This window comes from Bos taurus, chromosome 20, assembly GCF_002263795.3.
Source record: "Bos taurus isolate L1 Dominette 01449 registration number 42190680 breed Hereford chromosome 20, ARS-UCD2.0, whole genome shotgun sequence".
Lineage (NCBI taxonomy): Eukaryota > Metazoa > Chordata > Mammalia > Artiodactyla > Bovidae > Bos > Bos taurus.
In genome coordinates, this window is record NC_037347.1 from 41522916 (window position 1) to 41545809 (window position 22894).

The 22894-nt window shown below is 42.9% G+C and overlaps 1 protein-coding gene across 8 annotated transcripts in view; it reads right to left on the minus strand.

Moving 5' to 3' along the window:
* Positions 1-22894, minus strand: part of PDZD2 (PDZ domain containing 2) — a 404359-nt gene that overhangs the window by 19882 nt on the left and 361583 nt on the right. For 6 of the 8 annotated variants that reach the window (XM_024981518.2, XM_024981521.2, XM_024981520.2 and 3 more), the window contains 10 exons: positions 22603-22717; positions 20061-20134; positions 19694-19916; positions 18787-18904; positions 17028-17160; positions 11995-12076; positions 10494-10528; positions 9152-9302; positions 7090-7895; positions 2646-2781 (listed from right to left, as the gene is read on the minus strand). In XM_024981518.2, coding sequence (XP_024837286.1) covers positions 2646-2781; positions 7090-7895; positions 9152-9302; positions 10494-10528; positions 11995-12076; positions 17028-17160; positions 18787-18904; positions 19694-19916; positions 20061-20134; positions 22603-22717 — 1873 coding nt within the window. The remainder of the gene's footprint in view (positions 1-2645; positions 2782-7089; positions 7896-9151; positions 9303-10493; positions 10529-11994; positions 12077-17027; positions 17161-18786; positions 18905-19693; positions 19917-20060; positions 20135-22602; positions 22718-22894) is intronic. The other 2 variants (XM_024981525.2, XM_024981519.2) reach the window with 1 other exon arrangement.

Below are 22894 nucleotides of genomic sequence, written 5' to 3' on the forward strand. Positions count from 1 at the left end.
TAGAGGCTCTAAAATAACTCAGCATGGACGGCAGGAGGACCTCTGCCTCTGCCCTTTCTAGTTATTTATAAGGACAAGGGGACACCAGAAATCCTGCACTTGGGTTTCTGTACACCATCCGCCCTCTGATGGCAAAAGCCACAGGAGTCAGCGGGCTGTTCTATTTGATTCCTTAGCTTGGGGTGATTCTGCAGTCAACTCAGTCCCCCGCAGACTACATGGGGGTTTAGGCTCGTGCCTTGGATTAGGAGTCACAGGGTAAAGTGAAACAGTCCCAGCAAGGAACTCGAGGGACGAGAGGAGGCTGATTCATGCAGACGCATGGAATGCTCCAGACATATGGAAGCCTGCCCTGTCCTCCAGCATGTCCTGACCAGGGTCAGGGGTGTGGGAGACTGAGGAGGTCAGATTATCCCAGGAAGCGGAGACAGAGGGCTGCTGGACTTAAGTGGGATTCTGGGGGCACATCTGGAACGGAAGCCAAGGAGGAGGAGAAAGGCAAGGAAGGAAAGGGGATCAAAGCAGAGAAGCCAGAGAGAGCGTGACCTCTCCGAGGTGCAGGGACAGATGCCGCCTGCCTGGAAGTGAAGTCCCTCCACGTGCTGGGTCTGGAGAGCCACTCTGTCCTGGAGGCTCCTCCTCAAAAAGCCTGCACACGTGTGGGTTAGTCTGTCTACTTCTGGCACATGGCATCTTACAATAGGTGGGGGAACAGGCAGAAAAAAGAACATTAGATTTGCATTTCCTTATGAGCCCTGGGTTTGAGTGAGGGTAGAGCAAAAGCCTCAGTCACAATGAAAGTTTTGCTTAGAAGCGTGTCTCCCCCAGATGTTACAGTCACTCTGCATCGCCCATGCCAGTCACCTTAACTGCATATGGCTTTCCCCCGAAGTTCCTAGATCAGTAATTAGGAGCTAGTAGCACTTGGCGCTGTGCTCAGAGTTTCTTGTGGGCTTCATTTCCCTCCCAACACTGTGACCGCCCGCACTGGAATGGCGGGGAAGTGAGGCGCAGGGTGGTAAGCAGCATATGCAGGGTCAGAGAGTTCATGGCCAGGGCTCCCCCCAGGATGTGGACTCCACAGCTCACGCAGTTATCTAAGCCCTGACCACATGGCCTCTGTGGAGACCACCCAGCAACAAGACCGGTTCATCAGGATACCCACGGAGACCTGACACAACCTCCCCAGGTCCCCACGGAAGGCCAGGGGCACCACAGACTCACACCCATGGCCTCCTTTCTTCTGCTCAATTTTCTTTTTTAAAACTTTTTATTTTGTATCGGAGTATAGCCAATTAACAATGTTGTAATGGTTTCAGGTGGACAGCAAAGGGACTCAGCCATACATATACATGGATCCATTCTCCCCCAAACTCCCCTCCCATCCAGGCTGCCACATGACATTGAGCAGAGTTCCCTGTGCTCTGCAGTAGGACTGTGGTGCTTATCCATTTTAAATACAGTGGCCAGTGTGTACTTGTCCATCCCACACACCCTAACTATCTCTTCTCCCTGTCGTTCCCTCCAGCAACAGTGATCTGCTGAATCTTTTCAATTCCCTTCAGTATGACTTTCCTGTTTCTGCTGGTGCCAACTAGGAGGCTTCCCTGGTGGCTCAGATGATAAAGAATCTGTCTGTACCACAGGAGACCTGAGTTTGATTGCTAGGTCAGGAAGATCCCCTAGAGAAGGGAATGGCAACCCACTCCAGTATTTTTGCTTGGAAAATCCCATGGAGAGGAGCCTGGTGGGCTATGGTCCATGGGTTCACAGAGCTGGACACGACTGAGTGACTAAGCATGCGCAGATGCTGGTGCCAGCTACAGGGAAAAGCAGCAGCAAAAGGAAGGGATGTGTGTCTGTTTTTCAGATTGATTCATGCGCTGAGCAAACCCTAAAATTTTGTTAGCAATTTGGCTTTTGTGCAAAGTGTGTAATGCAAAAAGGTTTTACTGATGGAGATTAAATTACATGGAAGCAGTCCATGATGTCACCTTTCAAAATATTCCTTCACTTGGAAAGCCCCCAAACGCCCAACAATGGGAAGCATACTGGCTCAATTATGGCGCCTTATGGGGTAGAAGGCCCAGCGGCCTTTACAACTGATGTCATGGGTGCAGAAGAATGTGGAGGGCCTGGTGCAGCTTCCTAACCAGAGCAGGTTACAGGTGTGCTGATAACCTGACTTAGGGTTAGTGCTGAGGGTGGCCTGCTGGGGCCAGCACCAGCCACACAGGCCTGGGAGCATCTTGCTGACCTCTTCAGGCTCCTCAGCAATTCTATAGATGCAATACATAAGAATTATTTATTTTTTACTTCTCAGTGGAGGCTTTTCCTGCCATTTTTCAGTACATTTGGTTTCACATAAACAGAGTGTTGAGTTTCTGAAGGCAGGATATTCCTGTTTCATATTGTTCCTCATTCACTAAGGTATATGTCACAAAATGAGTAAAGGCTGGAGACTAGCTGAAGACAGATACCCATGAACTCAGGCCCAGTGATCTAGTCAAGTTGTTAAATGCAGGTAGCTTTTATCACTAGCCTATGAAGATCTCTCTGCCTTAAAATTTTCCCCATATAACATTTTTATTAGTTAACTTCTACTCTCCCGTTCTAAAGCTTAGTAAGTGATAAAATAATCTTACCTGTCCCGGGTTGCTTGGATGTCGCTGCAGGTGGGTTCTCTGTAGGGTGGCTGGCATCTGGGTGGGGCAGGGCACCGCCTGGTCCCCACTCAGTGGGGACTCGTCCATCCCCGACGGACGGCTTGTCCAGAGATTCCTGGCACAAGGACAACTGTGAGTCACTGTTAAAGGCTTTCAGGGTTCTCTGCATCCTAATACATCACATACAGAGGAGAGCTGGTTTGGGAAAATTCAAGGAGCCCTGGACCAGAAGCCACAAGACCCAGATTCTGGGTTTAAGGTCCAACTAGAAATGTCATGGCCTTGTCACTCTTCCTAAGCATTCAATTTAAGATGTGGGTGATAAGTAGTAGCAGTGATGTTAGTAGCTCAGTTGTGTCTGACTCTTGGCGACCTCATGGACTGCAGCCTACCAGGCTCCTCCGTCCATGGGATTTTCCAGGCAAGAGTACTGGAGTGGGTTGCCATTGCCTTCTCTGCCAGGGTGATTAGGAAAAGGCAAATGAAAACCACAATGAGATAGCATCTCAACCCCCTCAGGATGGCTTCAATCAAGAAGATTGAAATAATAGAAATAACAAGTGTTGCGGGGCTTGCCTGGTGGCTCAGTGGTAAAGAATCCACTCGCCAAACACAAGAGACATGGGTACGAAACCTGGTCCAGGAAGATCCCACAGGCCACAGAGCAACTGAGCCCATGCACTCCAAAGTCTGTGAGCACTAACTGTGGAGCCCACACGCAGCAACTACTGAAGCCTGCCTGCCCTGGAGCCCGTGTTCCTCAAGAGGAGACGCCACAATGAAAAGCCTGCACGCTACAACTAGAGAGAGCCCAGGGGCAACAGTGAAGACCCATCACAGCCGAAAAATAAATCAGTACATCTTAAAAAAAACCCAACATGCAGCACACAAAAGGCTCTACAGAGGTAAGGCATTATTGCTACACTATGCATTGTGATGCTCAAGACCAAAACCAGCTCATTTTGGCAGTCATGGAGAGAATGAATCTGAATAAATAAAATTAGCATTTAACATTTTAAAACTGTACTTTAGCCGAGCGTCAATTACTTCCTTTCTTCTAATACCTACTAGGAAAATTTTCTCTAAAACAACTTTGCTAAAACATTAAATCAGATTTGACATTTACCCTCTGAGTGAAGGAGTCATAAAGTGGCTCAAAGGTGGCGGCAGAGGAAAGAGGTGAAACAGGTGATCATTTAGCTACTTTTGTTTAAAAAGAAAAAAAATAATTTCGTAAAATGTCAATTATCTGCTTAGGGAACTCAACAGTGTTCAACTCAGTGAATTTTCTATTTACTAATAAGGCATAAGTGTGATATGAAAACAGAAGCATCTGAAAGTCAACAGAGGTAGTGACTGTCCAGCACTATGAATGCAGCACGTGCCACTCAACTGTACACTTTAAAATGCTTTGGTGTTCAGTTGCTAAGTCATGTCCAACTCTTTGCGACCCCATGGACCGCAGCATGCCAGACTTCCCTTTCCTATACTAACGTTATGTTAAGTGAATTTCATCTCAATTTTAAAAAGTATTAATAAGAACATTGAGACAATCATTTTCCAAAATAAAAAGTCTCATTTTTTTAAGTTTCCAATATAAAAGGTAAATACTTTATGGGCAATGCATTCAATTTTCTTTCCCATATAGTATAAATAAAATTTGGGAATGAGAAATTTTACAAGAAAAACAACTTCTGTACAAAAATTTTAAAAGGTGCTCAAAGTTCTTACTGAGAATACTAATTCACAATTATGACATTTTAATAGATATAAATTATTATAAAAAAGATATTTGAGTAAAATCCATGATTTGGCTTTATATACTTATTTAACTTATATGCAGAGTACATCATGAGAAATGCTGGGTTGGAAGAAGCACAGGCTGGAATCAAGATTGCTGGATTATTATTGTTATATCAATAACCTCAGATATGCAGATGACACCACCCTTATGGCAGAAAGTGAAGAGGAACTCAAAAGCCTCTTGATGAAAGTGAAAGTGGAGAGTGAAAAAGTTGGCTTAAAGCTCAACATTCAGAAAACGAAGATCATGGCATCTGGTCGCATCACTTCATGGGAAATAGATGGGGAAACAGTGTTAGACTTTATTATTTTGGGCTCCAAAATCACTGCAGATGGTGACTACAGCCATGAAATTAAAAGATGCTTCTTACTCCTCGGAAGGAAAGTTATGACCAATCTAGATAGCATATTGAAAAGCAGAGACATTACTTTGCTAACGAAGGTCGGTCTAGTCAAGGCTATGGTTTTTCCAGTGGTCATTTATGGATGTGAGAGTTGGAGTGGGAAGAAAGCTGAGCGCCGAAGAATTGATGCTTTTGAACTGTGGTGTTGGAGAAGACTCTTGAGAGTCCCTTGGATTGCAAGGAGGTCCAACCAGTCCATCGTAAAGGAGACCAGTCCTAGGTGTTCATTGGAAGGACTGATGCTAAGGGTGAAATTCCAATACTTTTGCCACCTCATGCGAAGTGTTGACTCATTGGAAAAGACCCTGATGCTGGGAAAGATTGAGGGCAGGAGGAGAAGGGGACAACAGAGGATGAGATGGCTGGATGGCATCACCGACTTGATGGACATGAGTTTGAGTGAACTCCGGGAGTTGGTGATGGACAGGGAGGCCTGGCGTGCTGCGGTTCATGGGGTCGCAAAGAGTCAGGCACGACTGAACTGAACTGAGTTATTCAAAATTTGTAATACCCTTAAAAGGAAGAGGTTTACTCATTAGCTGAACATGACATTTTAAAATACATTTCCTAGTTGGAGGTAATAACAATTTTTAGAAGGAGAAAAAAGGTGTATATAAGGTTAAAAACAAACCCTTCTGCTGAGATTAGCTTTTATGACTTGGTATGTTCTGCTTCTTTTTACATGTATTATATGTTTTACAAATCACTTGAAAACACATCTTTATAAATACACGCATAAAAATTGCACTTCACAGATACTGCATGTTTGACAGGTTGACGGTCTGTGACAACCCTGCACTGAGTGGGTATGTTGGTGCCATTTTTCCAACAGCATTTATTCACTTCCATCATATTTTGGTATTTCTCACAATATCTTACATTTTTTCATTGTTACATTTGTTATGGTGATCTGTGATGTTACTGTTGCAAAAAGATATATAATTCAACTAAGGCTCAGATAGCTAACACTTTTTAATAATAAAATATTTTTGAATTAAGGTATGTACATTATTTTTAGAGACATAATGCTATTGCACAATTAATAGACTCCAGTATCCTGTAAACGTAACTTTTATATGCACTGGGAAGCCAAACACTTGACTGACGTTATTGCGACATCAACTTGATTGCAGTGGTCTGGAACCAAACCTGCATTATCTCAGAGGCATGCCTGGACAGCCTTATAAGGCATCTCAGATTGTCCGCTCTGAGTAAAAGTATTTATGTTGAAGAGACTAAATAATGTTTGTTTCTCTTACCCTCTCCTTGCTAAAGTGGAGGTATACTAAATTTTTTTTTTTTAAATGTGCAATTTGATATTCTGGTCCATTCTAACATACTGGTAAACAAGTAGAAACATAAACAATATTAACTTGCATTTACTGTGGTACATTATATGTTTCTCAGTGAATGCATGCCCATTACTTCATGTGATACAACAAGGGTAGGAGTAGCTGTAATTATACATCATCACCATGGGAAGTCTGAAAAAATAAGGATCAAGCAGAACCTTGACCGCCAGACATAACCACTGTTAACCTGTATTTGACGGTCACCCTGACTGTGTAAGATGATCAGGGAAGAGAGCAACATCCCTATTTTACAGTCCAGACAACTGTGGTTCAGAAAGATCAGTAACTTGGCGAGTTACTGCCTAAGTGACCACCGACTAGTCAGTGGAGAAGCTCGTCCCAGACCCAGGGGTTTCCTGCATCTGCCCGGCACTGCCTTTCCATCATCAACCACAGGCCCCGTGTATGGGAAGAGAGGGATTACATCTTTTGGCCACATGATCTCATGACTCAACACTTAGGCACCTCCCCCCACCAATCTGGTGATATATTACTAGGCTCCCAGGCAGTTAGTGTGTTGAAATGAATGACTGTATTGAAAGATGATTCTCTAATCATTATCCTTTACTTCAGGCAGATTACCTTATGCTTTAGAGCAGCGGTCCCCAACTTTTTTGGCACCGGGGACCAGTTCTGTGGAAGATAATTTTTCCACAGACTAGCGTGGAGGGTGGGTATGGTTTCAGGATGATTCCAAAGGATGACATTTATTGTGCACTTTATTGCTATTATTATTATTACATTAGCTCCACCTCAGATCATCAGGCATTAGATCCTGGAGGTTGGGGACCCCTGCTTTATAGCATGCTCCATACTCATTCATACAAGACTCACTGGATCTCAAGTAACTAAGAAATCAGTTACCTTCTCCACAGTTCCTCCTGGCCGATAACCAGTCACGGTCACTTGGATGGAACTATCCTGGACTTTCAAGTCCGCACCGCGTGGGTCACTGGCTCCATCGGTCAGCTGTGCTGATTCTGCGCTGCTAGGCCTGGCCTCAGCCTCAGGCCTCTTGCGGTGTGGGCTGACCCTGGCCACGGGCTTGTGCCTGGACCCCAGGCTGTCATTTTGCTGGAGGGAACTGGGGCTGTCTGTGCTCGCTGGACCCTGGGTGCCTGTCCCGGCTCTGCACTCCAGTTTGGGCGAGCTCCTCGATCCTGACAGTTCCTTCCTCCCCGAGCAGCCAGGGCTACCCTTGGGGGCCTCCGATGGGACCAGCAGGCTGGCTGCATGGGAAAGGGGGTCCCGCACGCCTCCTGGGAGGCTCTCCTGGAAGTCCAGCGAGCTGCCGAGGAGAGGCACTGAGGAGGCCTTGCTGACCAGTGTTTTCTTGGGGTGTTCCTCTCGGTTGATACCTGTGACCTTGGAAGAGGCTGTTGAAACATGTGTAGAGTTGTCCTCTGTCAGCGGCCTACTGGGACCTGAGAGGGTCCCTGGGAGGGAAATACAGTCGCCTTCGCCATCAAACTCTTCCTCGTCGCTGGCATCGTCATCAGAGCAGCCCACCCTCCTCTGGCGGAGGAGGGGGTTCCGGAGGACCTCTGGGCTCCCGGGAAGACTGGCTTGCCTGGCAATTGTCACCTGCTTGTGGAAGAGCCCGGAGGCCCGTTGGCTTCCAAGAGACACAAGGCTGTTGGCCCTGGCTTTTCCTGGCTCCTTGTGAGCTGCTGGGGTTGGGAGAAGAAAAGTCAAGTGCAACAGCTTTCCATCTGGTATGGTCTTTTAATCTAACCCCCCCTTCTTTACACACGAGCATTTCCACGTTCACAGATGCCAGGTACACCTTCTGGCCACTGGTCACTAGGCATAAACGACAGTTTCTTGGGATCTGCTTACAGTGAGAGCCAACTTTCTTCTCTCCTCTGCCTACTGTTTTTTCATTTTTTTTTTTTTTAAACTTAACCTCTGGATTGTTCAACTTACACATGTGTGCTGCCTAGAGACAGAAATGTGTAACTTGTCAACATCCATGATATCTAACACGTTACTGGGTTCAACCTAAACGCTGCTCCAAATACTCCCCGGGGGAGGATGCCCCGGGATCAACGAGTCCTGCACACCTGGGCCTTCTTATCACCTGAAGTCCTTCCTTCATAGGCAGGAGGGAGGTGGGCTTGATTAATGGGCGCGAGAGCTCCGAGAGAGTGGTGAGCTGAAGCCTGAGACTACACATAATTTATAAACTCCAACCTGGGAAGGGAAGGAAGGCGTGGGAGCTCTACAAACTCTTCGCATCTCGTTAAACGTAGTGAAAAATTACACGTGCTTCCGCCTTAGAGCGTTTCTATCAGAGCCTGGAGGAAGCACATGGGCTGCTCCAAACGAGCTAGACAGGTTCTTGTCTGAGACAGGGGATTTTCTTATTCAGACATTAGAAATGAGCAAAAGGAAACCACACTGGTGGGAGTGAGGAGTCAATGCAGTTCATATCAGGTCATTATTTCAGATTATACTGAGAAAATAATCAATGAGGTCTTTTTTTTAAAAAAAAGTAAAACCCATATGATAACAAATCTGTCTCATACGTTCTAAATCATTCACTCACTGCCTTCTAAAAAGAGTTAAGTTTAGGGTCTAGTGAAGAATTTGGTTAGGATTCCCCTAAAACATAAGACCATCAGGTTATCAGGCACGATTCGATGCCACAAATTCCAAGACTACACTGTGTAAATAGCATCTCAAGGTGGGGGCAGTTTAGCTTTCCAACTTGGGGTACAGACCGTGCACCCAGCCTGTTGACTGTAGAAGTGGGGAGGCCGGTCACTAGGAGTGCACTGAGTTTTCCAAGATCAAACTCTGCCTTTAGTCAGGGTAGAAAGGTGGCTCCTACTCAACCATGGGTGTGGTCTCCAGTCCTCTTTCCGTACCCCAGCACCGTGACGTGTAAACCAACGCATCATGGAGTCAGAGAGTCAGGGCTTACGGGAGGTGCTGGGGGGCTCCACGGAGCTGCTGCTGCCGCCGCTCCCTGGAGGGTCCTCGTCCTCGGAGCCGGCCACCATGAAGTCGGACAGCGGGCCTGGGGCGTCGTGAGCAAAGTACTGGGAGAGTTCAGATTCAGAAATCAGGGAGTCCTGTTGAAGAAGGCAGTGCTAGATGAGGAAGATGTGCCAGAGTGGATTATTTTAAATAGTAATTGTGTCCCATCTTCCCGAAAGCACTTTGTTCTCATCTGCGGTCACTCAAAACAGCTGTGATAGTAAACGCCCACCTCCATTTACTTTAGGATCACTAAATTAAACACTGAATGAATTAAAAGGCAATTGCTGCCAGACAATGTTTTTAAGAAATACGTTTTTGGCTGCGATCAGAAAAACCACAGCAGCAATGCATCAACCATCCCAGGAAGAAGACTGGGGGAAGAGATAGGAGGAGGAATGGAATTCCAAGCCACTGGTTCAGCCTACCGATGAAACAACAAAACAGGCGAGTTTGACTCTTGTTCTCTGATCCACTGAGTTTTTGGAACAGCCAGCTAAGAAAGATTCCTTAAAGTTGCAGATGCCCTCCCCAAACTGACCCAGGCCCCTTTTATTAAAAAAAGCAGGGGGCGGGGAGCAGTTATTTTTCAAACTGTAGCTCAGTTCTTTTATTTTGTTGTTTTGTTCTTTTCCTGGATGAATATTTAATAAAAGAAACTCACATTTATATACTTGTTCTCAAATGGACATTTTTGCTGTTTGCTGTGTAAAATGGCCAAGATGACTCATGGGCAGAAATACAGATTGGACCCTATGGTTTGATTTATGGGCTCCAAAACAAAGGTCTGTCTAGTCAAAGCTCTGGTTTTTCCAGTAGTCATGTATGGATGTGAGAGCTGGACTATAAAGAAAGCTGACTGCCAAAGAATTGATGCTTTTGAACTGTAGTGTTGGAGAAGACTCTTGAGAGTCCCTTGGACAGCAAGGAGATCCAACCAGTCCATCCTAAAGGAAATCCATCCTGAATATTCATTGGAAGGACTGATGCTGAAGCTTAAACTCCAATACTCTGGCCACCTGATGCAAAGAACTGACTCATTTGAAAAGACTCTGATGCTGGGAAAGATTGAAGGTGGGAGGAGAAGGGGACGACAGAGGATGAGATGGTTGGATGGCATCACTGACTCAATGGACATGAGTTTGAGTAGGCTCCAGGAATTGGTGATGGACAGGGAAACCTGGCATGCTGCAGTCTATGGGGCTGCAAAGAGTTGGACACAACTGAGTGACTGAACTGAACTGAACCAGTAAAGCAAGGCAGCAAAGTGCCTTTTCTTGACTCACCTTTTTTGCAAAAGAAGGACTCTTCAAGGGGGTACCTGTTGGGGGAAAAATTTACCATACTGTAAAAAAAATGAAGCTCAAATCCTTACAAATAGGCTCACCTTCTTAACAGGAAAAGAAGGAGCCAGACATATTAAACAAAACCCTCTCTGCTCAATAGGCACGGAAGGGCCACGTGTGTGGGAATGGACATGCATGCAGTCTATTGGGTACCCGTCCCACCTCCCAAGATTCTTCTCAAGCTTCAAGCCCCCATATGCTACTGACTCCATGGTGATCCTATTAATAGTTGGAAGTAACTTCCTCTGCATTTCAGAAGAACTTTATACTGCCCATATACCAATTTCCATATGCATACTATAATTTAATTACAAGTGGATGCCTGTTCTCTTCTTCCTTGACTATTTACCTATCACTGATCAGGCCCTGCAGGGCTTAGCACTAGGATCTAGGAAGTGTTCAGTGATATTTGATAAATGGATTGAAGGATGAATGAAGAAAGGAACAGCACTCAAAAAACTCATGAAAGAAAGAGGGAGAGGGCTGAATATCTGTCTTAGTTTTTAGTTGAAGGACAAAAAGACTCAGCATGGAGATTTTAAATTATATTCCATGAGCAAAAAGATTTTGAGTTTAAGGATCATAGCTTAGTAAAATCTTTTATAAATGACTGAGTGAATATATTAGGATTATGAGAGGACAGCCTTCAGGCACTTCAGGAGAATGAGTGAGTTGAATAAAGAGTCCATTATGGCTGTGCCCACTTTCAATATATTAATTATGGATGCAAATAATTAGGGTACTTCTTGGTTGCCAAAAACCCGCATGCCTTCCTTTTCCTTTGACAACCAGTAACTCGTGTCTGTTTCCTCCCGACATTAGTCTTAATATCAGTAATATCTCGAGTTCAGATACATCAGCAGAGTCCCTTGAGATTCCCACTCTACAGGAAACATTACTTTTCCAACTTGGTGCAAAGTTTCATGTTTTAAATTCATGTGAAATTCTTACTAGGGCAATCCTCCTATGACTGAACTTTCCACTTGAGGAGGAGGAAAATCATGATTTTTGCAGCCTGTTACATTTCAGTTGAAACTTTGAATTTGTATAAAGAAATCCCAGGTTTTTGGCTGGATTGTACCCCGTGCCTACAGAAACAACTGGTAATTTGGTAGCATTTCATTTCTACTTGGAATGAAGTAGAATTCATGTTCTACTTAACATGAATTGTACATAAACACCTGAAATGCTAACTCATTTTTGCAAATTATCTTAAAGCAGTAGAAAAAGCGTGCATGGCTGGAACTTTAATACAGCACGTTAAATAACTGTAGAAATCAAAAGCAGCCGCTAAGGGAAAGCATGGAATCTCTTTGACAGCTACTTCTGCCAAGCCCGGTAATTACCAAGACTCCAATAATAGTGCGCAGGGGAGTGCCCCCGGGGGGAACGTAACGAGAGACTCTTCTGAATGTTGAATGAAGATGTGCAGTTACAGTACCTAAGCCAGGAGAGGAACTGGCCTCTTTGCTTTCCTGATAAGTGCTGCGTGCTATCACTTCATCCATTTCCTGCTCGGAAACCTGATTGTCAGCAGAAAGCACAAATTAGACGGTTTTATTTATTTATTTTTCCCCAATAAAAGTAGCTAGGACCAGAGTCAGAGGCTGGAGCTCAGATAAAGAGAAAAATTGCAAGACCAAAGACTATGACCACCCTCTGAAGCAATAAACCAGAGCATATGAGTAGTTATTATGTCCATTAACAGCTGGGTTAATGGACTGCTTCAAACACTGGATTCAAAACCAGACCTTCTGTTGATACCCAAGCTCATGAAGCAAAGCATTCATCGCTGGTTACCAACAACATGGCTGACTTGTGTCTCTCTCCAGAACACTCACTTCTCATTCTTTTTTTCCCTAAACTTAAACAATTTCACACTTACATAAAATTTGCAAGAATAGCACCAGGATAGTATACTCTTCAACTATACTCACTTTAAAAAAAAAAAGTTCCACATTCACACTCATACTTTATCTTCTCCACACACACACAACTTTTTACTAAACCATTTGGGAGTTAGTTTCAGACATTATGACCCTTCACCTGTAAATAATTTAGTAAGTATCTCCTGAAAACAAGGACATTCTCTTAAATAATCTTGGTACTATTATCAAGTTCAGCAAATTTAACATTGATAAAAACGATGGTCGAATATACATTTCACATCCCTAGGACTAGTCTTCAGAAACGCTACTCAAAGTGTGTCTTGAGGCTGGAAATAATTCACAGAAAGTTTGATGCCAGGCTGGGATGAGATAAGGGTTTTCCCTGAGAATGCAAATCAATACTCAGCTGCTTTCATCAACGTCTCGCGAGGTTTAAATGTCAAATGAAGTAAATAGCGTGCACAGTGATGTGACCGATTTATATTCCAGAGCAAGCTCCTTATCTGCGATGGGCCTTAGCGGCCCGTCACCAACTTCTCTGCCTAGTATGCTTTAGAGAAAAGGGTTTTTGGGGGAGGGGTGTATCTGACAACCCAGAATTCAAAATCCTGTACTCATGTCTATTTATTCTCCTTTATATGTCTATTTATAATCCAAAATAATTCTAAGCCTTTGTCTTTCATGATATTGATAATTTGAAAGACACTAGTCCAATCCAAACCCTCAGTTACGAGTTGTCCAATAGTTTCTTCATGCTTAGATTTAGGTGATGCCTTTGGGGGCAGAAAAACTACAGAATTATAAAAACCGTTTCTTTTTCGGTACATCACAGGATCAGTGTATTTCATAACTGATGACAACTCTGACCACTTGTTTAGGGTTTCACCAGATTTCTCCACAGGATTTGTTGTGTTGTTGCCATTAATGAGTAATCTGGCAGGAGACAGTTTGAGACTGTTTTATCCTGCTTCCCAATATATTTCCACTCAATGGTTTTAGCATCATTCATATTCTTGCTGAATCAGTTATTATAATGAAGTTTTCAAAAATAGTGAATTTGTAATTCTCTTTTCCTTTATATTTTTTGGTGGCATGGTAAACTCATGGATTCCTCCATGCCCCCCTCCCACTCCACCAACAGTTGTTATCCATAACTGTAATTATTCATGGGAAGATTTTTATTTTTTAAATTTTTCTTAATTTTTTTTTTTGACTGTGCCACATGGCATGCGGGATCTTAGTTCCCCAACCAGGGATTGAACCCTATACCTTCTGCAGTGGAAGCGGAAGCACGGAGTCTTAACCAACGGACCACCAGGGAAGTCCTTCATGGGAAGGGTTTTCAAAAGCCTGATACATGATGAACTATGAGATATTTTAAGAGCAACTACAGGACTTGTATAGTTTATTTTTTTAAAGGTAAGAATATTTTAAATGTAGGACAGTAATTCTGTGTATTAAAATATCATTCAGAATAAATAATATTTGGATAAGCACAGCCATCTGCCTTAAGAAGTAAATGAACATTTCTCTACAGGATTCAGCATTACACTTTAACCTAACACATCAACCATCGTCACATCAGGGACTTTGTGTAATAGTTCCTAATAGTCTTCACAGGAAATACAACATGTACAAACATGCATGCAGACAAAATGCATACTCCCACACATACCTTCATAAACCAAAGAGTAATTCTGTATAAATGAGCCATTAAAAATGGCTGCAGACTTTTCTTGACATTAGACTTTGAATATTTGCAATTATTTTTGAGTGGGAGAAAAATGGTTGGGGTTTAAAACAAGTGAAAGATGTCCTGGATAACTCTAATCATGCTGAAAGCCCCAGTATCAATTAATAATGGACCTCTATTACTTTCTTCTACTTAACATCAGCTAGAATCTGCCACACGAGCAGGTCCAAATCTTAGCTTGTCTAAACCTGGAGGGTTTGAATATCCCAATTGGGCGGCCACTGCTTCAGTCATTATGAGAAACAGAAGAGAAGAAAATCCTTGTGGTATTTCTCTTGGAACAACATGAAAACTGAGGAAGAACATACATATAGTATCAAAATGTACCACTGGCATGAGATGTTGGGATAAGTGGTATAAAAATACATTAAACGTAAAATGGAATCTTGACCAAAAGGAAAATATAGTATGATGTTACAACTAAGAACACTATGTTTACCTAGGAGGAAACATGAAATCCAGTCAAACAAATACCGAAATTTGGTTCCTTGAACGTATCTCCAGCACCATCCTGACGACCATTCTACCATGGCTAGAAACATGAGTCAACCCGTGTGTTCCACAGAATCATAGACCACCAGAAGACCAGGATTGTTTTGCTTTGCACTGGAATGCCATTTCGATGTTTGATTGTATTGGCAAATTAGGCAGATGCTTTGGGGTAAGATTAGGCTAACCAACAAATCACGACCTGTGTGAGGTTGGAATGGATTTTGAAGTCAGAGATGCCTTGAAGCCAATAACTGCAAACCATAGAGAACTTAATTTTCTCTAATGTTGCCGAGGGATGGGCTGGATCAGCAGCCATAGCTTGTTGGACTGCTTCCTAAGGTTAGAGGAGTGTGGCCACGAGGGTGGTGGAATCCAAGGGAGAACCCTGGAGGGAGGAGTTGAGACTGTGAGTCAAAGCAGGGTTAAAAGTGTCCCAGAGAGAGCTCGGGGGACAGCAGGGGGACAGAGTAGAGCAGATTCCGAGGGAAAGGCAGGATTACAGAACAGAAAGGAGAAACACCGGCAATGACAAGGAGAAAAAACAGGAAAAGGTGGAAGCAGGACTTGATTTTCTAGAAATGATATTTATTCAAGTAGCTTTTATGTAAGACATTTTTAAGAATGCTTGTAGGAGTTTCCTGGGTGCTCTAGTGGTTGGGACCTCACCTTCTGGTGTTGGGGAGAGGGTGTGTGTGTAGGTTCGACCTCTGGTCGGGGTGCTAAGATTCCACACGCCTCTGGGCCGAAAAAACAGAAGCAATATTGTAACTACTTCAATAAGACTTAAAAAAAAAAATGCTTGAAGACAAGAGAAAACACCCTGGGGAGTGGGGGTGGGGGAAGTAGCGGGGCTGAGTCTGAATCAGCATTAAAGGTCCAAGGAGCTTGACTGACATCTCTATCCCGAATCAAGGCACAGAGTCACACCTTTGCAGTGGTTATTTGTATACGGGAAACTGGACGGCCAGGGCTTCCCACGTGGTGCTAGCGGTAAAGGACCTGCTGCCAATGCAAGAGATGTAAGAGACATGGGTTCCATCCCTGGGTTGGGACAATCCCCTGAAGGAGGGCACAGCAACCCACTCCAGTATTCTTGCCTGGAGAATCTCATGGACAGAGGAGTCCAGCGGGCTACAGTCCATGGGATTGCAAAGAGTCAGACATGACTGAAGTGACTTAGCATGCACAGCATGCAACTGGACGAATAACAAACACTGCTGAGACAGTGAAAATGACCCCATAAAGTTACTGCACTGAAGAAATCTCAGATGTGCCACATGGGAGAAACTGCCAGGTCTCCTGGTACAAACTTCTTACTTGTAAACTAGCATAAGAGTCCATCCAGTATAGCAGTCTGGGGCCATTCAGGATGTAATCAAATAACTCTACAAATAATACAAAGTGGACAGTAGCCACATGTCAGGCATTGGAAGACTTAATGGTCTAAATGAGCATTCTGAGTTGTTGAAAGGTCAGATTTGGGAGGGGGGAGAAAAAAAGATTACCATGTTGGAGACAAGCTGATTTTAAGAGTTTTACCTAGAGTACTCAAAAACAACCAAAAACAGCTCTCAAAATGGGTTGTGTTGAACTTGCTAAAGTATCCTGTGGTTAGCTTAAAAAATTAAAACCAATCGTCTAAGTAGAAGAGATACAACCAAGTAAATAGCATGCATGCATGCTAAGTCACTTTAGTCATGTCCAACTCTGCAACCCCATAGACTGTAGCCCACCAGGCTCCTCTGTCCTTGGGATTTCCAGGGCAAGAATACTGGAGTGGGTTGCCATTACCTTCTCCAAAGTAAACAGCAGAGGGCCCCCACACAGGGGCTATGATTATCTGCAAGTCAGTGTGGCGAAACAGTGTGAGACTGATGCTGGAAGAAACTTAGTGGGCTCTTAAGCATTAATCACACAAGTATTTTGCTCAGGTCAAGGATGGCCTGGACAGAGCATCAACTTCAATGCTTTCTGCTTTTCTGGATGCAGAAACCTGAAAAGGCTAAGTATCTCACCAAAGATTGAACAGCCAGCGGGGGTTACTCAGAACCCTACCTTCCATACTTAGCACTCCCACCTTCCACTAACTTTAAGTTCACCAATAATATTGTCAACATTTTCTAATAAAATGTTCTGAGTGTGAAGATGAAGTCCAGATCAATAATTCATTTCCCAAGTGTTAACAGTTACCTTGGTCACTGGGTGGCCACAGGCTGATTCCCATCCCCAGCTGGGTGAACGGTCTCATCAAAGAGTCTGCATGGTCATAGGAACACGTGTGCCATTGCTACTGGACAAACAGCTGCCTTCCCAGACTTAGGACAGTGTGGGATACCTCACCTTTGGATTAGGGTGCCGGCCGATGACCAGGCGAACGGGTCCTGGGGGGCATTTGCTCAAGATGGAGTGGACTTTGCTTAAAGCAGCATGGCGGACGTTGACAGAGTTCACTTCCAGGATTTGATCTCCGCGGCTAGGGAGGACAACATGATCAACTCTCTGCAGTAACAGTTAGTTTTTCACAAGACTTCCTTCTGGGAGTGGTTTACATAATATGAAATCTTTTCTGAATACTTTTAAGGAGCAAATGATATCCTCGCATCTTTGCATACGTATAAAAAAGCAAAACCCTCATAAACACATTAGGTTTTAAACTGACAAAGACCATTATGGGTATCTACCTGTATTTTCAGAAGTAGTAAAGTTAAAATTGATAATAAGGACAACAATGAAGGTTACTATTACTCAAACACGTATTGCAGGCCAAGTACTATAAAAAGAAATTTATGTAACAATGCTTTGACTAGGTATTATTATTCCCATTATGTAGGTAAGACCATGGGCTCGGAGAGGTCACCCAGATGCCACACACTGCTGAACTCAGGTTTGCCTACCTTTGCTCATCAAGTGACAGTCCCTCAACCACCACCAGTTGCTTTTCCCCTACCATATTGAAATGATTATTGTAATATAATTTAAGAAGGAAATATCTGAAGCTCAAAGGTTACCCAATAATTTGTAAAAACGTTTCAGATTTGAACAAATGAGAAATTGGGGACAAGATGCCCATTTTGACTTGAAATTATAGGGAGAGAACTCAGTATGAGAAAACAAAGAGTCTTTATGTGGGGTTTGAAGAATGGTCATTTGGCAGGCTCCAGACATATGGAACCATTCAAGAAAGAAACATCATCTTGGGATGTCATTAAAGGATTTTTTTCCTTGGGTTCTAAAAGTATATTTTCTTTAATGTACTTTGGATGATTTGCTAAATTTTTTTCAATATGGAAATTCACTCTGATGATTAACTAAAAACATAATATAATCTATTAACAGGGCCTCAAAATGGCAACCTCAAGGAATGTCATTTTGATAATTCCTCAACTGCTCAAGGACCTGAAAACTTAGAGGGGAGAAAGATGATACTGTTTGCACAAAGTGCTTCATGAAATACGTGTACATTCTTGTGAAGTTTAGGTGGGCACAGACCCACTGCAATTACTATATAATAGAACACCGAAACTTCTCTTGTATAAACAGAATACCCAAGCTACAACTCAGCTAGCTGAACTGAGAAATCAGACACGCAGTGATTTCAGACAGTAACCATCTAGACATCACGTCTCAAAAAGGAATGAAACAACAGGAAAGGTTCAGGAGATTGTACTTAATAATAAAGGCCTCCTGTTCAAGGGCATGATCTTAGGACTCTCTTGTATCCAGTGATTCTGAGCCATTTTGAATAGTTCCCAGCAGCTTATATGAATTCTATATAAATGTATATGAAAGAGAAAGAAAATATTTGGATAATTATAGGTATCTACATAGACTTGGATTGTGTCAAGTTTCTGAAACTGAACTTCTGAGTCCAAATAGAACAGAACTGGTAGGGAAAGCCAAGATCTGGAATTCTTGAACCAAATTTCATTTATCTTTTCATCTTTGGAGATGCTTTTGATTGTAATTCTAGCTACATGACCGCAAAATAATATAAACATTTAGAATTTCACAAGGAAATGTAACAGGGCAGGTATCTTATGTATGTATTCACATATTCACAAACCCACCAGAACTCTAAACTCTCAGGTTTACAACCAACCTCAGATTGCTCTCCATCTTGGCCACTGATCCTGGGGCAAGGCTGTGGATGTAGATGCCAGGAGGGCTGTTTTCTAGGGCCAGGCAGCAGGCACCGATGCCTAAGCCAACTCTGGGCTCTGTGGGAGGCATCATTGAAAGAAAACAAAATCAAAAGAAAGAAAGAAAAGGAGTATCAGTAATTTGAATCTGCATTAATGTATACTTTGACCAACAACCACCTATTTTTAGACCAGACTTAGGATATACATTTTACTTTTCTTTGTCAATGTGAGCCATATTCTTTTAATGAAATGAGTCTATGGCAGAACCAGGGGCTAACTATGGACTGTGAATTATTTGATGGTCCATTCTCTTCTTAGTCTGAAGGGTCTCCTTGAATCTGTTTTTGGAAACAGGCAGAGTCCCAGTAACATTTTCTATTCTGGATATACAACTTCAGGCTTTCTTTTGCCTCCCATTGATTTCTAGGTTGTTCAGTTGCTCATCATATTTCTACCACTGGAGGCAAAGATTAAAAGCAGTAAGATTTGGTGTTACCCAGGATTTTTAGTTACTGGTGTTAGCTATATTCTTAACTATATTCTTTCTCCTTGAAAATGTTATATTGGCCCTAGAATTCAGCTAGTGAGTGATGTTTTTAACATGAGTCTCTGACACACAGTGATTCATCCAGAGAGAGCTTTAAAAAACTGAGCTACGGGGAACTTTTCTTCACTTTAGTGAAGTGACTGAGATCTCTCCTTTTGATCCTACTGCCCATTTAGAGAACGCCATATGTTGTTGGTAGCAGAATGTTCCAAAGAAGCAATTCATAGAAAAAGACATATAAAAAAAAATGAACCCAAGAACAGATTACAAATTATGATTTGAGAGAATGTAACGAAATGAGGACAAGCTGGTATCACCTTTGTTGAGGGTTACTTCCATGACGATTCTGTCCTTGGGCCCGGGGGCCTTCCGACCCAGGGACGAACTGCCTTCATCACTGCCCCCTGCTGAGGTTCCCCCGCTGGCATTGAAGTTTGGGGAGCTTGATCTGCTCATGTGTGTGGGTGTGGAGCAGGGCGTGAGACTCGGGCTCAGTAACTTGGTGCGTACCGTTAAGACAAACAATCCACTCCGGATTTGCTGAGAAAACAGGAAGAAGGGCTAAAACATTCAGGTTGTCCTTTTATCAAATGATGGGGGAAAAAAAAATCACCAAACCCAAACCAGAATGAAATAAAGAAAAACAAAGATTATGATAAAGGAGGTCCATAAGAATGTCCTTACCTTAAAGGTATGAATGGCTTCTTGAAATGTCAAGCCCTTGATTGGTATTCCATTTACATCTAGGATTTCATCCCCTAGTGAGCAAATTTGAGAATTACATTAACATCAAGCTTTAGTTTACTGGAATCTAACTGCTTGGTCAGTATTAAATAAAATACCATAAAATCCCTGATTTACACCTCTTTAAGATGAATTTTATTGTTCCAATCTACTCTCATTAGCTTAGCTCCAAGGAATGTTACAAAATGGTTCAATAAATGACATTGTATGTTATTCTGCAGTAATTCTCTATTTTCACCTTTAATTAAAACAACTGTGGGAAGCATCAAGACCTTACTCTCTTGCCACTACCAAGTCTGATAATACATGCTCTACATTTAGAAATCAAACTACAAAGACTGAATTCCTACCCTTTTCTTACAGTCTTTGGTTCACAACTTACACCCACTGGTGGTGAAGCACAAACACCCATAACACGTGTGAAGCCAAGCCTGTATTTTCAGAAAGACATGGTGTGTGAAAAGCGGCTTCAGTGACAGAGACAAGGAAACACATGAGATATTCTTTAGGAATGGCGGCCTCACATCTACGTGCAGCCCCACAGTCTAGATGCTTGGTTTTAATGGTGTTCAAGGTTCTGTCAGTAAGCTGGCAAGTTAGTATACACTTCGATCTAGGAGACTGCTGTAGACTAATACCAAATTTCTTTCTCTCTCTTGCTCTCATTCTCGTTCTCTCTCAAACTACCCTGAACTCATCTTCAACTCCAAGAAGGCACAGTCAGGTCATTTTTCAAGTTGTTGATAGTGTCTGCTGGGAACATAATAGAGCTCGGACATTCTCTTGACTTAAAGCTAGTTTCCGGCTTTGGATTCCTGTGTCACGTTCTAGTTTTTGGAGTAACAGTTCATCAAAAACACCACAAAGGCGCACAAGCTGAACCCTGCACAGCAGTGTGGTGCAGAAGAGGAACTCCCTTATAACAGAGTGCAGAGTGGCCCATGAACACACATTTTCACCTCGCACGGACAGCCGATCCCAGGAGCACACGGGGTATTCCATTAAAGGAACCCTGTACACAGGATTAAAAAGGCAAGCAGCACCGAACCCATGTGTTATGTGCCTTTTCTGTAAATGCAATTACAGATGTTGCAAAACAAGTGAAATAATCTGTTTAAAAATCACCTGGCATAACCAAGACTCAACTAGGTGAGGTTTTTGGTTTGTTTCCACCTGAGAAAAAGGTAGAAACATTAAAATGATCACTCATGCTCTTAAAAATCTTTAAAGATTACTTAAAAGACAGATCAATTCAACAGGTTCTGATGACCATTCTGATGACCTCTATTTATTGTAAGTGAATACATACGAAAATACAGGATTTAGGAGAAGCAAGTGCTATTAACCTCTCCTATTGATTTTTTCCCTGCCATTTTACCCTATTCTGCTAGCACTGCAGGATGAATTTCAGTCAAGTGAACACATGGCACATCCATTATAAAAATGCTCCGCTAGAATTTTACATTGTTGGGAAATGAGACACAAACACCACCTGGGGGTTAACCCTTCCTCTGAGAAAGAAAGAAAAAATTCTGCCATTAAAATATGAAGCCTGGTCATGGCTTATCATTAGGACACAGACTTCTGGGATCGCTCTGCCTACAAAAAAAAGAGATTCCAATTTATTCCTATCAGTTTAAAAGAAATAAGCTGGTTAAACACAACATAATTGCACCAACTGAACTGAACGGTCACAGCATTTTTGAAGGTAACTAGTAATAGTATGATTCAATCATTCCATGCAGGAAGTATATTAATAAGGAGGAGAAAAAATCAGGATTCACAAACAAGTTCTGGGGATCTAAGGCACAGATTGGTGCATATAGTTAATGAGACTGGGTTATATACTTTAAAATTGCTAAGAAAGATGCTAAATGTTCTCATCACATGCACACACACTAGGTCAATACGTGAGGTGATGGAGGTATTCATTAACATTGTTTGGCAATCATTCTGCAATATGCAAGTGTATAAAGTTATCACGTACACCTTCAATGCACACAGTTATCAATTATATCTCAATAAAGCTGGGAGCAAACAGTGCTTGTCTAGTATGCATAGGTGTGTCAAAAATGGTAGGTGCTATGGGGTTGGTGAAAGATGTTTATGTACTCCAGCCCCAAACAAGAATGCACTGTAAACGCTCAGGAATTTTCAAGGCAATTTCAAAGATCACGGGGACAAGACAGACATTTAAAAACCCAAACAAAGATATCAAGCCACTTCTCACATAACGTCCCCTGTAATCCTCACAACAGTTCTTCAAGGTAGGTATTCACATCCCAAGTTTACAACAGAAGAAAGTGAAGCTCAGGTTATGCGAATTGTCCAAGGTCCTGAGTAAGCACTGGATTCAGCCCAAGTCTATCCAACTACCAAGCCCAGAGCCATAGCCACTCAGGCATTTGCTTCACACCTTGCCAGGGGGCAGATTCTCCTAGAATCAGAGCTCACTGAGGACCACCAGAAGGTTCTCTCCTACCTTCTTTAAGTCTTCCATCCTCTGCAGCCGATCCATTTGGGAAAATGGTCTTGACAAAAATCCCCATCTGTCCTCGAATGCAGTCTCGACCTCCAGCAATGCTAAAGCCAAGGCCCTGGATGCAGAAAGATGGGGGTGCAGGTTGTCAGTGCACTTCTTCACTGAGGGCACGCCCCAATGTAGTATTTAACTCAGAGTTGAGTTAAAGTGAAAGTGTTAGTCACTCAGTTGTGTCCAACTCTTTGCAACCCCATGGACTGTAGCCCACCAGGCTCCTCTGTCCATGGGATTC